The sequence below is a fragment of the Macrobrachium rosenbergii genome, chromosome 5 (assembly GCF_040412425.1).
Source record: "Macrobrachium rosenbergii isolate ZJJX-2024 chromosome 5, ASM4041242v1, whole genome shotgun sequence".
NCBI lineage: Eukaryota > Metazoa > Arthropoda > Malacostraca > Decapoda > Palaemonidae > Macrobrachium > Macrobrachium rosenbergii.
The window spans coordinates 10,721,956-10,739,754 of NC_089745.1; the positions used below are offsets into that span (position 1 = coordinate 10,721,956).

Genomic DNA, 17,799 nt, shown 5'->3' on the forward strand with positions numbered 1-17,799 from the left:
CTCTGAACTTCTTTTTCTACTTCTTCTCTGATCTTAAAGGAATTCGATATGCTGGAATATAAATGTTGTACCCTTTTCTAGGCGGATTGAATGTTCTAAAACATCTGTAACTCCTAATTTATCTCCCTTCAAAGCAATGATATCTAGATATTCTTTCAACACTTTCTACTTTATCTGAATATTCCAGGATAATCAACTTTAGCCAAGTGTTCATTGCAGAACCTGACTTGAACTGTTGCTCCTCGTTAGGAAACATATTCCCGTCTCCACAAAAACTCACTAATTTATGTCTTCATTAAACTCTTCAAAATCAATTACATAAGTACCCTTGTGATATTTTTTTCACTGAGTCTTGATAGCTAACTAATTCTACTGAAGTCACGCCTGCGACTGAAATTTCATTCACTGACACCGTACTCACAACGTCTTTGAATTTCTCCGGTTCCCTCAACAACGCACACTTGAGAAGGAAAATTCTTCTCTTTCAGAACACTTTAACTAATGTAGGAACTCGCGGTTGCAATTCAATATCTTCCAACAAAAATCCTTTGAAAGATCTTTGCGGAATATCTTCACTCTCTAATGAATGTGTTACACATGTCTCAGACTGTGTCTTAAGTTTCCTCACAAGTTTTTTTCCTGTGTATATATGGAACAAAACAACCTGACTCACCTATTGTAATCCCCCTGAACTCCTGTAAGAATGTTGATGTTATGTCGCATACAAGAAGGGTGTCCTAGCAAAACCATTTCACCTAAGGCTAATCCTTCTATGACCAAAAATGATTCTACTATTGTCTTTCCACCGATACAAAGCGTAAGAAATGACGAACCTAAAATATTCAGTTTCCTCGCTTGTACATCACACACTGTCTCACTAGAAGGGACTAATTTGCACTCTGGAAACCTCTGAGTGAAAAAGGTCAGCATTTACTAAAGTTAACTGAGCTACCAGAATCAATGAAAATAGAAATTTCATTGCCATTAGAGAATCCACGTACAATTGGCCTAGGGTTCTAGTGACTCTAAGACCTGATTAGTCATTATCCTGTGTCTGTTTGAACTTATCTTGTGAAAATTCTGCTGTTCCTTTGTGTATCTAGAACTTGCATCATGTGGAATTCTCCTGTCATATCTAGAAAAACCTCCCCCGTGACTTCCCTGAATAATCTCTATTCTTTGTGGCTGGGCAAAATCTCCATCCATGATCTGAAGATTTGCAAACTGAACAATATCTCACTTTGCAATTTGATTTACTATGGCCTATTTTATCACAATTAAAACAACGTATCGTTGTGACTGATCTCTCTGGAATTTTCTTCGATTCTACTCGTGCACATGTCTTCGCTGTTGCATCATTTCCCGAATCACGAGCGACTATCATTATTCTGTGGTTTGGAACCGCAGCTGACATCTTTTGCACCTCCTGTACAAAACTACTGTCAGTGTCGGGCATTTGCTAGATTTTTGTTAATCTGTGCAAACAAAAAGATTCATCTGTATCCTGATCAATTTCTCTTATCAAAACTATCTACAATTACATCTGGGACCTTTGACGTTAAAAAAGGCAAGCAAAAGTGTAACAATCTTTCAAAATTATCTAAGGAGATATTATTTCCAGTTACCCATGGAGAACCTGTTATAGATTTCTTTAACTCAACTACTGCATCAAATAAATTCGCACTGTATGTGACTAAGTGAATCATTGCCTTTCTTTATTTTGAGAACTCTCCGCAAATTCGAACTGCGCATTCACGTTGAACTCCGCCATAAGTAGCTCGTAGAAATTTCTGCAGTTCATTCCAAGTTTTACACCTTCTGAACCTGAAACTGCGTGCTCGTTTCCCAATATCTCCTTTATCTAAATCCAGAAATGATTTAGCCTCTGTTAAAGCTTCAGCGCCATTTGTAATTTTCTTGGAATTCAGATAATTGTTCACTGACTCAATGAAAGTTTCTATATTTTGAGTTAGCTTTCCATCAACTAACCCTTTAAAGTTTGTAATTCCTGCATTAATGTTTGTCACTTTATGCACCACAATTGTTTGGGATATTGCTGCATGAATCCGGCATTTTGTGAGTAATCACACGCCCTGAGCGTAACAACAAAAAAAGAAACCCAAAAAGGAACACTAGAGAAAGGTAAGTTACCTCTAAAAAGAAGAACTGAAAACGGCGTTCTGCGCAACTTACGAGAATGGGGTACTTACCAATTTGAAACAGAAAACGGAGTACCTATCTCTCAACTTGCTAACCTGTGACGTCACCTACTCGAAGACGAAGCAAAAAAACCCAGCGCGTTTCTTGTTGAATCATCATTTGCGTAATTAACTCACAATCGCTACTATTCACATTTATTTGGGTATTTTGTTAACCCCAGAAATTGCTCTAGAGATCATCCAGATCTATTTCACAACTCCCACTCCCAGTACTCGAATAGAAACGGAAAAAAAAAAGGTTATCGTATTCACACGTAATCGTCGACCTACTCAGTCATTCACTGACCACGCTGCCTTAGCTCTTAGGTGAAGTCGCCTATGCCTTGGGCATCAACGTTACCAATTAGTCTATTAGTAATCTCCCTCTTTCGCCATCACTATTAAAAAGACAATTAAAATCATGAGACACCCGCTGCCACCATTTTTCATGTACACCGCTGGACATTTAAATTAACGAAACAGAATAACACATTTGAAGGTGACACGATGCGAACGATTTTCTTCAGGAAAAGGCGTATGAAGGTTCGCCTATGATACATCTATTTTTTCTCCTCTTTTTCTCTCTCTCTCTCTCTCTCTCTCTCTCCTCATCTCTCTCTCTCTCTCTCTGTGTATCACCTCTCTCTCTCTCATCTTTTCCGAAGTTCACCCACCCGAATCTCACTCATTCTCACCAAAGAAATTAAATGGACCATTTAAAGAAACGCAATAGTTTTCAAAAATAGGTTTATTATTCAAATAACCCAACAAGAAATGAATAAAACAAAGCAAAGATTAAAATGCATAATAAATGAAATATCGAGTTAGATAACTAAACTCTGAACTGCAAAACACTTCCTGATTAAAGAAGTCTCACTATGGCTAATAGCCTGAAAGTATCCAAACTCACACATACTCCCAAATCAATAATTAGTCATGTCAAAACAGTCTACCACATGTTATTCGACAGTCACAGTCCACACATCTGTCCACAGACATCTGTCGGAAGAATTAAACATGATAAGAAAACTCCCAAAAAATATGAAATGCAAAACACAATAATGGAAAGTAAAATGCATAGCCAAGATATAGCAAACGTAACATGACAAAATAATAATATAAAAGCAAGGTATGAATATTCATATTAAATCTCCCACACCAGTTCAAAGTTCATAATGATTAGAAAATCATGGTAAAAATCACAAGTTCAATTTTCTCCCATAAAAACAGAGATTTCAAACTCTACCTTATCTGCCGATTTCAAGCCTGGATCCTCTCCAAAGCTACGTCTAGACAACTGCAGTTCTATCCACGTTAATGAAAGATCAAACTCACTTTTGGGCAGATTTTGGCGTAATCTAGATCAAATTAACTGCTAACGTACTCACGAATATACATAACACTTCGAAGATCACCTGAGCCAATTGTGTGTTCTCATCAGGTTAGCTGAGAATCAAACTATTTGCTGAACACAATGATTACCTCTGAGTCTCTCTCGACCAGTACCATCTGACTCCAAAATTCTTTCATCACATCTTAAAGCATTGAAGCTATGAAATGCATATATGTCCTTTAAAATTGTAGCAATATATTTTCTGAAATATATATACATATTATATATTTTTATATATAATGTATGAATGTGCAATACTTTATCATTTGTTTATTATTTCACATTATTTTAGGAAATCGCCCCTATCTTTTGATTTTCGTAAATGACATAACCAAAGATTTAATTATTTCTGATGGCGTTCCACACAAGGAAAAACGTGTTTGATAAATATAAACCGTAAAAGGGTTGGGGGGGTTGGTTGAGATGCTATTTCGTGGACATTTTTTGAAAAGCTGTTAGTTTTTTTGCTTTCCCAAAGAAATGGCATTTAATTTGGTATAGACGAACAAGGCGAATTCCACCTGATTTATCCTCTTAACAACCTCTCTCTTTAAATCATATCACTCATCTTTAGGAACAATAGAATTTTTCAATAATTTCTCCTTTAATGATCTCTTGGTCCTGTCCATCAGACTGAAAATTGCTCCCCTGGCCTGAAAGCTCACTTCAACGACAACAAAATGTGGAAATATTGCCTCTCCTCAAACTCAAATTTTCTTCTTCTCTCCTGCAGAAATTGTCGTATCGTTTATTATTAACCTCTCATTATTCTTTTTCTTTTTTCAGGTCTCCAGGGAAGGCCTGAACTTTAGATATAAAACTCTTGATTTTGCTCGTTGGGATTCGAATCTCTTCTCGTTTATCAGACCGTCTTGGGAGGAAATTTACAAAAGAAATGAAAAAATCTCATCTTGATAAATTGACGAATATTCTTTTTTAAGAGTATTTCAGGTTTTAGGCTAGGCACATAACTCTCTCTCTCCTACTCCTTCTTAAATCTCGTTCTTCTCTCTCATATTCTCTTAATTAGAACCTTGATTTTGAAAAATATGAGAGAGAAAGCATGTGTATGTTCTTACAAGGGAGATACATTTGCCTTGACAAAAAAGGTTGTTATTTGTTCTTTGATGTTGATTTTGAACATGATCTTTCAGCTGTCGTTCAGAAGTTTACTGTTGTCGTTTTATTTTTAAATGACATCAGCTGATGACATATAAGAAATAATTGACCTCTCAAAACGTGATAACTTAAAACTTGGGGATTTTACTGACCACTGAATAAGAATAATAATAGTCTAACAATAATAGATTAATAATCTAATAATAATGTTAACGTAATAATTCAAACTAAATTTAATTAAATGCCCTAATTAGTTGCAAATGGCCTTCTACAAATTCTATATTAAAGGAGATGTGTGCAGCATAATTATGTACATCAGGGAAATAATATCAGAAATTTTACCTGCAATATTTAAAAAAGCAAATTGGTTCTATATGTATGGGAAAATTATCCAGATTTAATATCTTACTGTTGGAGAAGAAAATACTTTAATCCTTTAATTTATGGAATTTAAACGTTTACCTAATTTTACATGATTTCATTTGAAATAAAGCTCTTTCTGCATTCATTACACGAGGAATAATAAGTACTTAGTTATATAAAATGCATAGTATGTTATATACTATTTAGCACTGGGTATTTGGGAACTATGGTAGTGATGTTTTCTCCAATTCTGATAAACTCAAAACAAACTTATAAGACACTTTTTGTCGATTTTACTGCTTAATAAATTGTTTGTTTTTATTAATATTTAGTTTCTAGATTTGGCTGATAATCTTAGGAAAATATTCAGTTATTTCGTTATTATAATGCATAAGTGTTTTTGTAATTCCCAACCAGCTAAATGTATGGGAATAAATAATGTGTTTATGTTTTGTCGATATTTTTATAAAGCGTATAAGTCTTTACTAATTAAATATAACTTTAGGAAAATTCTCTGCAGTCTATTTCTTTATGGATGAAACTGAAGTGAGATTTATGATCTCTGATTACTTGTTTTCGATAATGACGGGTCTAATGTAAACAAGTCAAATAGGCGTTTATCTTAAGATGCATTGCTTCAGCTTTCTATGCTATTGACGTTCCCGTAACATGCAAAATGATAAGACAACTACGTGAATTCCTAACAGTTTGCTCCTTAATTGTTCAAATAGTTTAGTACCAATAGATAAAGGATCATATATTCCATATCCTATTTTCCATTGTTTTTCAGCATCTAAATCCTGCCATTTTATAAGCAACACATTGGTATATTGAGGTGTTAAATTTATATGTTTCCCAAATCAGCAGAAATATCTTAATCATTAACTGCTCCAAATCAGACCTTCAGAGTCAATTACTGATATAATATTATAAGCAAAATCTATCTCCCTTTTCCATCCATGAAACTAATATTTTCAAGCCTCTTAATACACTAGTAATTTTCAGCTTTTTGTGATTCCAAACTTACCAGCCACGTATCAAATGGATTCATGAAGTTGTTGTAAGAAAGATAAAAGTTTAATCGCCCAGTTCCATATTCACAGGATACATTTGCAGACCTCCACTTTGAGAACTTAATTAATTATCTTCAGCTATAAATTCATTTATACCAAGATTTTCGTTTAACGTCAGGCTCACCAGAACATACTAACCATCGTGATAAGCACTTGTTCACATGGTGCACAAGAGTAGTGGTATGTAAATCTGCTGGTCCTTTTCTGACACATATGATAATTTTAATCTCGTGTATAATCACGATTTTTTGAAAGACTTTGCATCCTTCGTGGTCCGGGTCATTTTGTTATAAAATATCGTTAGTCAATTTCCACGAAATGATATTGAAATCTTTCATCTTAGTAACTCAGAAAAAAATAGATAAATTTTTAAGAACAATTTATGGATTGTCCTTTTTACATATGTTTTGGTAAAAGTGACCAATATTCTGTACTTCCTTCTTTAAAAATCAATAAAATGATTGCCCACTTGACTACGATGGTGAGAATGGGTCTATTCAGCTCTAATAAATATATCTGAAAAGAGTCCCTTCAAGGCAGAGGTGAAGACTTTTATCCTCTCATTGGTTACACTCCGCAAACGTATTCTTTGTGAACATTTCGGGTTCAACTCTCCCTTTCTATAAGTTCAAGGCAACTGGGGTTTCCGTTTGAAAACTTTGGCTTCGTAGTTACTTCATTTCCCTTTCAGCGGAAGGCCTGGGAAGGTGTTAAAGAGGCATTGTGGCTAATAGACTTACATTCTGGTAAAAGGACCAGTAGCATTCTTCCTAGAGGAATTTCACAGCCTAAAAAAATAAAATGGGATTGCCCACTTGGCTCGATGGTGAGGATTTCTATTCAAGCTCGAATAAATATTTCTGAAAACCATCGTATATGTATTGCAGGAAAGCCTTAGCTTCTTGGTCAAAATCGGACAAATGCCCGTCCCCTGAATCTCTTTAGGTCTCGCTTCCCGCGATCAGGTTCACTCTCTCTTCAATTTCTATCCATTTAATGATACTTTGCCTTTTACATAAAAAATGCATTACCAAAAACCTGCTCAAAATCGTGAGTTTTAAGCGAGCATTTGGCTATTTGTATTACATACACATTCTCTCTCACCCTCTATCTCTCTCTCTCTCTCTCTCTATATATCTCTCTCTATCTCTCTCTCTCTATCGGTATGGTTTCTCTTATATATATATATTTATTATCATTATAAACCTTTTCACTGAATGGATGGTATCTGAGGAGTTTTTATTCCAAAAGTTACAAGCTTTCTTGGACAAACAGTCCACATTTCATTTTTACAATGAGCAGACGCAGAGTCCAGCTGATTTATATCAGAGACTGGGTACTTTTAAATAATAAATCGATAAGTCCTCCTGATGAGAACCCCTCGTGATCTTGGTTTCTCTCCCTTCTTCTAGGTGTCCGTTTTCGTGTGTTCTCTTGCGTTTCTTCGACTAAACATGGAGTACGGTTTGTCTAGACACACTGTTTCACAGCCATTGCCGGTGTTCCAAACCATTAATTTGAATCACGCAAGTTAAGAAGGCTAAAATTCCACAACCAGTCTAAGATGTTTTGTTGGTGTTCTGATAAAATTCATATTTTCGCCTGTCTGGATTCTGTGATCATTTTCCCAACTAATGTTTGGGAATGCCGACGTCTGAGATATAATGATATTTTCTGCAGATGTTTGCTTCGCTCTGCATACATGATTTGCCAGTTTCGCCGGCAGTACCACAAACTCACAGGTATATAAAACGTTGCAAATTATATACCCCCTCCTAATCTCTAAATACAAACCAACTTTTTGTTCGCCTCTCTTCTTCTAGATCCCTAATGGGTTTTGCAACATCTTCAATAAAGTAATTAGGAACCTTTTTGTTGATAGGTTAGACATTTTGTCAGGGTTATTATTTCTTTCCCTCAGAAACCACATCTTTCAAACCAATCATTTACTACATTTCAGATCTCAAAATTAATGCTAAAGACTCACTCTCTCACGTTAAAATTAATCTCTCTTTAAGAATGAGAGAGAGGAACCAAACTAACTGGTCTCTTTCAAATGAACGAACCTTTGCAGATTGAATTTCCAGCAACACGTGAAACAATTATATTTTATGTCATTAAAGAAGGGCTTGGGAGGAAAAGTCACCTTTGATAGATGATTGTCCCAGGGATTCATTAAAGCATTTTGAGACGGACCAAGGAGAAAAGGAGATTTGTTTACCCAGCAAAACGTTTTGAGGACCCTTGCAAAACATGGTGACATTATCTGAGACAGATTCTCTCTCAATAGCCGAGTGACTTGGTTTAAACAACGTGAAATCACTCGGCTCGAAAAAAACTGGATGAGGTCTATTTATTATTTCCAACTTGTCGGCATTCATTAACGCAAAAGATTAGCATTCTCTCTTATCTCAACTCTCTCTCTTGAAATGGAAACAAGTCTTTGCTGGACTTCTGTCTCTTTGCTCTTTCGTCAAGTAGATTTGGTTTCAAATAGGATTTTATAAGAACACGGTGGAAGATTTACTCTCAATCTAAGAGCCAGAATCATTAGTTCTTCTGGATCTCTCTGCCAAACTAGTTGTATAGACATGTCTCAATCATTATCATTACTCATAACATAGGATAAAAAAATAAGTTCATGTCAAAATTATTGGATGGATGTCATTAATCAGTCAACTTCATGAATAAAAATATCTACTTTGTTTTATGATCCTTTTTTATAAAAATATATGCACAAATTCTTATATATATATATATGTCAGACTGAAACTCTTCTTAAAATATATATATTATATATGACAATCACTTAGATACTATATATATATACTCATATCTGTTATAAAATGAATAAGTATGAGATTCCCTGTGTCGGGTTATGAAAGAGAGAGAGAGAGAGATGTTGATAGTTTAAAATGATGAGTCATGGGATCAATTAAATTGAAGCTGCAGTACAACAAACCTCCAAGATGTGGGAAAGGAAGCTTAGTTAGAGGATAGCCTTATGAAAAGGTCAGCAAAATTGACCTGATTTGTCCTTGCCAAAAGTGGGAGTTAAGATTGACCATTAAGAGTAAAGTAGACGTCCTCAGGCAGAGTTTTATTCAACATAGTCCAGAGTTCATTCTGATCAATTTTTAGCAGGATTACTTGAAAACCAAATTGGGAAAGATTGTGTCACTCGCTCCTCTCTTAAGCAAAAAGTCCAGTTATCTGGCTGGCACGTGTGACGTATTGTGAGTGTAATTAAAACTTATGAAAAATTTTGCCAGGTGAATCTCTTACCCCTCTGAAAATTTAGAAAATACTTAATAGACAATTTCAACCTAACTTACCGAGTTGCGTTAACTATCAAATGAAAGTCAACAGAAACTGGTCATTCATATGTGGTGCAAGCAAAAACAAGAAAAATTAAACCGCATAAGGAAAACAAGCATTGTCCTGGATATTTTTGGACAGTTCTTCGATTATAAATAATTTTAAAAACATTAAAGATATCACGGCCCTAGAAATTTCAGGGCGGAAGGGAGAGAGAGAGCGCTAAAGCCCAACTCTCAAGTTTAACAGTAGTAAATAATCTCAAGGCGGTCTTCAGCCGTGAAACACCTCAATACAAAGATCAACACTGATTCGTTGTAAATTACACAGGATTTTTGAAATATTCAGTATATATAATATCTTTTCTCTCTCTCTTCCCCTCCCCCCAGGCATACAGTGTCAAGGTTATGGGAATTTTTGCATCTTATATTTCTTCTTTTTCTTAGTTTATACAAATGTCTCTGATAATGAGACAGACTGCAGGTATAATGATAATGAAAGATTGAGGGAAAGAAAGAGCGGTAACTAGCATCAGTTAACTGTAGCGTGTCGTAGCGTAACGAAAGCTCTGCGCATGCGTCAAGTAGTTTCCCTTGACGACTAAATTGGAGCTACGCTCGCCGTTTTTAGAGCGGATTTCCTCGTTTTGTTGCGGATGCGCCAGGCTGCATTGTTCTAAACCCCTACATATAGATCCAGTGGACTTTCTATCGTCTACGGTCGTTTAGGGAAGAAGAAAGTGACCCAAACTTTTGGTTGCCAGTTTAGCTTGAAATTACTTGAAAAGAAAGCGTACCCTTCAATTACACGAGGAGAGACGACGTAATGATTATAATTTGTAGACAAAGATGAGGGCGAATGGTTTTACGTATACCGGTGATCAGGGAAGTTCAAGGTCGAAAAGGAAGGCACTGTAAAGCTCTTTTAAAAATCGATTGATTACGAAGTTTTTTGGAATAAAATATATTACGAATAGGCTACTGAGTTGTGAGTAAGAATATCGAAAAACCTCTCATAGGGGAGATCAGCAGGACAAAAATGAGGTCTTAGGGAATAAAAAACAAATGAAGAAGCGGGATTTTACCCACCATCTACTTTTCAGAACCGTTCGTTTTTTAATCCCGTCTGACCCAGCTGCGGATATCGATTATTTATTTCGTTCAATTTCCATTTCCCTCCCAATATCGCGGTTTGCCCCCGTCGCGAAATGGAGATTTAATGGAGCAGATAATGATTGTCATCGCCAGAAAGATAGGCTCTGGAGGCATTCGATGCGACCATTAAATATGAAATATACGCATGCTATTATAGGATTATTTCTTTGAATAATTGCCTTGCGGAAAATGCCCGTCGTAAAGCTCTCGTTTTTATGACCATTCGCTACGTCGAGGGCTCTTGTCATGTCAGCCACGCGAGGGAGGTTCCCCAGGGTCATTTATTTGCTCTCACGAATATGGCTTAAGTTAATGTCATGTACATAGACTAACATTCCTCGAAGCTTTTAGTAGTAACAGATATGCCTATTTTCGTATGGGTATTTTCAGTTGAATCTGAATTAGTTGCACCGTCTGAAAAGTAAGAGTGTGTTCATTACTCACTACCGAAGACTCTCTCTCTCTCTCTCTCTCTCTCTCTCTCTCTCTCTCTCTCTCTCTCTCTCTCTCTCTTATCTTGAATGTTATTCTGCAAACAGCAAGGTGCTTAAAACCTTGATCTGGGTAGTGCTTGCAAACAGTACGTTCCCGAGCAAACGTTCCACGGCTAAGTGCCTATTTCATTCCGCAGAATAATTTGGTTGAAAATTTTTTTTCTGGTTAATTTGTATTATAGAAGATGAAAGAGTGGCGTAGGAAAAAAAAAATAAAACAATCATACCTGCAGCCATTAATCACTGGTGAACACCCAGCGAGCTCTAGTCCGTAAATACGATGTGATCAGATAAAATTATTTAAAGTTTTCTGCGGCATACAACCTGGGAAAGAGTGATGATGTGTTCTTGCTATATCTGTATATTACTGAATTCATATTCATTTTGCTTTCAGTGCTTTTAGAAAAATTTTTTTGTTTCGTGTGCAGATTGAGAAATTTTGGTCCATCTGATATGTGGTGAATGTCTAAAAGCAAAGCTTCAAATGTCTAATGTATTCAAATCTGGATTTCCGTTACATTATGTGTGGTCTTCGTACAGTCATCTCTGCAACCGCAAACATGTAAACATTTAACTTAGAATTTTGCGTTAAAACCACGTTTTTCGGTGAACTTGTTACTGTCGCCATTTCCTTTGCTGTTAAAAGAAGTCGGGAAGGAAGTTGAGAGAAAGAAAAGAGAAATGATGTTGGCATTTTGATTAAAAAAAAGAGAGAGAGAGAGATTGGGTTTAGAAAGCGGCGAGAAAAGATATTAAAATTTTCCCTGTTATTCTGTATATTCTAACATTAAGCCTTTCCCCCAAACAAGGGGTTTTACACAAGTGAAAAACAGTAAAATGTCACAGCCACTTTCATACTTTCAACTGCTGAATTGTGGATGACCCCTGTGCATTAAAACTACCACGATATCTACTAGTTTCCTCATATACCTACGGAGAAGGTCCATCAGCAATGCGCTGAACAACTCCCTCCCCCTTCGTCCTCCCTACTCAGCCACTTGCCACTTATCTTGTCATTCTCGCTCTTCCTGGATATTAGTTCTCTCGGTGGCCTTGATATTAAGCCCTTCCTTTCCATTACTTCTTTCATTTCTTGTCTAACTATTTCTAGTTCTTCCTTTCATTATTACCCCGTCGTCGACCACTTTCCTTCATTCCAGAGATTTACTGTTGGTCGTGTTTAAATTGAGTCCAGGCGTATCTGTTGGACAGTCAGATAGCAATGTGTAGACGAAGACCTTATCGCTTTCTATCAGTTTTCGCCTATTAGCAGCCAGCTTCACTTTAGTTGCATAGCAGAGTAGACTAAATAAGTAGATTAGTCAGGGGTTGTGGACACATATATGAAGACCAAGACTGTTTGAAAGGCACAGAAAGGTGGCAATAGTGAAATATCATCAAACATTGCTAAAAAAAAAAAAGTTAGGCTTTGTTCGTATGGATTTTTCTGTCGACATAGATTGATGTCACATGGTTTTGCTGTTTTCTTTCTTTGTTGCTGGAATATTGACGTACAGTCAGCAGGATGATGTAAACAGTCGTCGGTAATTGTCCTGTTTGGGTATTTATCATCGGTTGGTTGCCTTGTTTCAGAATGTCCAGTGACTGAGGTATTTGTTCACCGTGCTTATAAATATAGTGTAGCAGTCCCCCTGCTAATCTTACTGAGTTAGGTGCACATAGGTTTGACCTATGTCAAAACCATACTTGGTAATTAGACAATAGAAAACCCCCATTGTTCGGTTTATTTTATATTTCCATCAAGAACTTCTGTTAGCAATTTGTTTAGATGTCAGTAAACGTAACAAAAAGGAGACAGCTCCTAGAATTGCGACACTGTATTCTAGTTTTCCTTTTATACTTTTTTAGCATTTCCCCTGTCATCATTAAAGAAAATGGCTCACTTATTCTCATAACATAATCTCATTTCACAAGGCTGTTGTAAAACATCAAATAGCTTTGTTAATATTATGAAGTACTATAGTTCTTTACGGGATGGGTCGATATCGTACTCGCCTAGCACTCTCCTAGGCCCGCGTTCGATTCTCCGGCCGGCCAGTGAAGGATTAGGGGAAATTATTTCTGGTGATAGGAATTCATTTCTCAGGTATAATGTGGTTCAGTTCACAATAAGTTGTAGGTCCGTTGCTGGTAACCAGTTGGTTCTTAGCCACGGAAAATAAGTCTAATCCTTCGGGGCAGCCCTAGGATAGCTGTTAATCAGCTCAGTGGTCCGGTTAAACTAAGGTATACTTAGTGAAGTACTATGATTCGTTTACCCATATTTTATTGTATGTACGTTTTCTATAAATACAATTTGATGACACAGCGAGGAAGTCAACAGCTATACAATATGGGTAACTACAATAAAAGTTACATTGTCCTCGCATCCCGGTCCAGAGATGGCAAAAAATCTTTGCCACCCAATATTTTTAAGGGTGGAGCAAGACTGGAATGCTAGGCTGAAGGGCATTGACCCTGTATCCTTACTTGTAATTTTATTTCAGGATAAATTTCAGCTAATTTCCTGGTTATTTCGTTCATGCATGATGTTACCGATTTTTGTTTGTTACGTGTATGCATTTAGTTCTGTGGAAAGTTAATGATGAAAGTTACTGCACTCTGGCATATTTCACAAGAATTTATGGACAGTATAAACGATAATTTTAATGGTGGTGGCGGAAAATCGGAAATGAAAGAGTACATTTGAAATTTACTTTCACACACCTTATTTCTTTAAAATACTAATGACTTATTTCTCAAGAAATATCCTGACGTTAAAATCTGGAGTCGATCTACGATCTTTACTAGGAAATTTTTAAACCATTCCTGAAAAACTGGTGGATTTTTTATTACCATGCTAGTAGATCCATTATCTTCGAGATTTCTATGTAGCTGAGGATCTCTTCAGATTCCGTAAACAGGTCGAGACTCTGTCACTTGAAAATGAATTACTTTTTATTATGATAGTGTCGATTATTATAAAATTCAAACGTTAAACCAGACCACTAGCGAATGAGTTAGTATGAAATTCAGATATGAAAAAATCTGCTGTGGCATTTCTCGTATAATCGTAAAAATTTGTATGTAACAGCTTGCTAAATTGATGTTGAAGTTTGGTACAAAACCTAAATAAATTGAACAGTTAAATTGAAGTTCTTCAGGCGTATATTTTTCCTCCTAATTTATTAAACATGTTTCTGATGGGCACTTTCATTGGTAATTTGAGTTGGCCAATTTTCTTGGTAGAAGTTTGATACTCGATAAGAAACTCTATCTTGCTTCTTGAGGTTTCCATTGTTTGCTTATTTTATTAACCAAAACTACAGGAAGATTTAATTGATTTCGATGAGACATGTATGAGTAAACTTTTCCGAGAGAGAGAGAGAGAATATCCGTGTTTATAATGTAGATAGCATTTGGTAACAGTGGTGAAGGTTCTGGCAGCATTGTGGTTGCATACGTAATAGTATCAAGCTAATGTTTTTCACACATTTGCATTACTGTATAATGTTTCCTAATTATATTTTACAGGAAATTCAACTTATTACCTGTTAAGTGAATATTTTGTATTATAAGAACTACTTTTTTATGAGAGTTGTTTATAAACAATTTTTTTAACAAACTACTGTAGGTATAGAGATACGGATTTCTTCACTCTGCTGATGATTTTTTTTTTTTTTTTTGCAGGTTGTGTACCGTTGGTTCGCCAGTTAAAACTATATTGTCTGATTACCAATCACAAGCTGCATTCTACCGTCATTATGACGTCATTAACCTAAAGTAAAATAAATTTTACTTCCTGCTGGCGTCCTTCCCATAAATGACACCAGAAACGAGGAACCCAGAGTAATCAAGATCACTCTTGGTTTCCCGTGAAGATACAATCTAATCCTCTTGGTTTGGATTTGTGAATACACATAAAGTGTCCCAAGCTGCTCCGAGCAGCTCTAAGGGGGAGGCTTAAGTCTGCTCCCCCAAGTATGGATGTATATGACATCACAGGTCCCTGGGGCCGCCCATTATCCAAGTCGTTCAGTTTTGATGATCACATAGAAAGAGAGAAGAACGGTTTTCCTCCCGTACCTGACAAAACACATGCTGTACAACAGCTTTTGGCACTTTTACCCACCAGGCCAGATGTAGGTGAGTACTGGTGATTTATAATAATGTATTTTGTAAGGTAGTATTTCACAACTTTACTAGATGTTATATTGTAGATTGTGAGGTCGTATTTTACAACCTTCCAACACATGTAATTGCATGTGCTTTACAGTAAAATCTGGTTTATGATTTTAACAAGAACTGAATTAGTTTTACATTTCCCAAAGTACTGCAATGCTGCACCTAAATTATAGAGCTGCCGTTTTCACCCAAAATATTGAGTTGTTTTGCAATGTCAGCAGAGTGCACAGTACTAGAATTCTGAATCCTTCTTATCTTTATCTAATTACTTATGCCAGCTTATGTAATAATTGTACAGTATAAGGACATAACATTGGTATTTAGTTTTTGACCCTAGATATAAATGTACAACTTTTTAAAATTATAGGTGATCAACAACAGCACTGGAATATTTGAAAGTAAGATTAGATATGACGTAGCAGTTCCATTAAATAAAATTTTTATTTTGTAAATGCTAAACTGTATTTTGTTAATATGTCTATTTTTCAAAACTGGTTGGTGGTTTAGTAAGCCATTATTTTTTTCTACTAATTAAGATCCCCATATTTTCAGCATTTCTTCGGACAGATCCTCCATTTTTGCTAAGGTTCCTGCGAGCAAAAAAATTCAGAGTAGGAGATGCTTTTCTCCTTCTGTGTCGGTACTTTGAGTATCGTCAACAACATCGTGAGCTGTTCCGTGGTCTGAACACAGGAAGTAGAAATGAGAATGGAGGTGAAAGTGCTATCCAGATGGCTCTCCTGGATGGTCTTCCTGGAGTGCTTTCTGAAAGAGATCCCTGTGGACGTCCAATCATTATCTTGTTGGCCAGTAACTGGGACCATTCCAGGTAGGTTTTTGTCCTTATTATAATTTAGTTTAAGAATTAATGTTTGATACATATTGTTTTGTACTTATATATTGCATCTCAAGTAAAAATACTTCTTAAAATCTTTGCTACTACAGTGTAGACTGTGCAGTTATCACTGTTTGTCAGTACAAACTTAGAATACTGTAATGGGTTTAGAAACAGAAATGGCATTTTGTGTCTTGTATCACGCATTACTTTATGCTTAGAGTAGGCCAAGTTCAAAAATCTTGGATGAATTCATTTAGGTTCTTCACAAATCTCAACACTGTATTTTAAAAACCTTAATGACAAACATTGGTATGAATTGGAGGCTTTTGGAAGGATAGGGGTACCAATTGAAAACATTGGCAGCAGAGATTAAGAGACCCCTCAGGAACTTAAGGAACAACAAGCAATTTGTAAATACTGTAATCTGATGTAAAATGTAAGTGCTAATGCAACTCTATTTGCATCTGAGTTTTTAATTTCACTTCAGTTGTCAAAACTTTCAAATATGCTTTATAATTTGGACTAATTAGGAAACATCTTTCCTTTTAGTTGGGCACATTTTCATTTTCAGTGTTCCTTTTCCAGCTGGCAGCACTGAAAGTGCCTCTCTTTAAAGCTCAAATCCCATACTTGCATATATATAAAAGGTTATGTAATGTTTAACTTTAATTCTGTAGTGTTTTCATCAACTAGAGTCCTTTATGTGACGTAGCATGCTTTGAAAGTTCTTGTAACTTCATTTGTGGAATGAAAAGTTCCATTTTGTTTCAGCTTCCCAGAAAACTATTTCTAAATATTAATATGCAAGATTACAAACCTTAAATTACAGTGACTTTCTGATCCTCCATTAATTTTGTGATAGTCTACCATACAATTGGTGATAATGTACAGTAGGTAAGTTTGAAACCTGTAAATGCAACTTTTGATAGCAATGTACACATTAAGATAAACTCAGATAAGATGCAACTTTATTTTATTAATTATATTGGAATTATGAGGTACAATCATTTTCCAGGTATGATGTGCGTATTGTGTACCAAGCTGTCTTGTTGACCCTAGAGCGCCTTGTTGAAGAAGAGGCAGTGCAGGCAGCAGGGGTTGTTGTCATCTTGGACTGGTCCAACTTTCCAGCTCGTTTAACTACCAGTCTTTCTCCAAAGTTATTAAGGCTAATGCTTGATGGTCTGCAGGTATGTATGTTTTATGCATTTATTGTACAGCACAGTTTAATAACAGAGTTTAACTCTGATCTAAATTAGACTGTAGTTTTAAGGTGTTGCTGAGAGAATAAGAACATTAGTAGACAACTTGTCATTATGTAAGCATTTATTGGTTTATGAATGTATGTATTATAGGCAAACTAATTTCTTATGTAGCCTTTATGGAAAGGGGATAATAAGACATACCTGCACCCCTAGGGAATAAAGGTTCATCTCAGGAAAGGCAGGGTCATACTGTCATATGTTTAGGTGTTCCTTATTCTTGCATACTTAGTGGTGTTTACTGCCTCTTTGTTAGTTTTTTCTCGTGTGTGCTGATTTTGGGATGATCTTAGATTTGCTTCACACTACTGTAGTTATTTGCTTTCAAAACCCTGTTCTTATTTATACATCATGTCATGTATCTTGTTGCATCAATTAAGTTAGTGACCATAACTGTTTCCT

The 17,799-nt window shown here is 35.9% G+C and overlaps 1 protein-coding gene across 3 annotated transcripts in view; it reads left to right on the forward strand.

Annotated features, from left to right (window-relative positions):
- LOC136838506 (clavesin-2-like) overlaps window positions 1-17,799 on the forward strand; it is a 143,422-nt gene that overhangs the window by 118,063 nt on the left and 7,560 nt on the right. For all 3 annotated transcript variants that reach the window (XM_067103567.1, XM_067103569.1, XM_067103568.1), the window contains 3 exons: window positions 14,803-15,258; window positions 15,850-16,126; window positions 17,151-17,325. In XM_067103567.1, coding sequence (XP_066959668.1) covers window positions 15,096-15,258; window positions 15,850-16,126; window positions 17,151-17,325 — 615 coding nt within the window. In that variant the 5' untranslated portion in view covers window positions 14,803-15,095. The remainder of the gene's footprint in view (window positions 1-14,802; window positions 15,259-15,849; window positions 16,127-17,150; window positions 17,326-17,799) is intronic.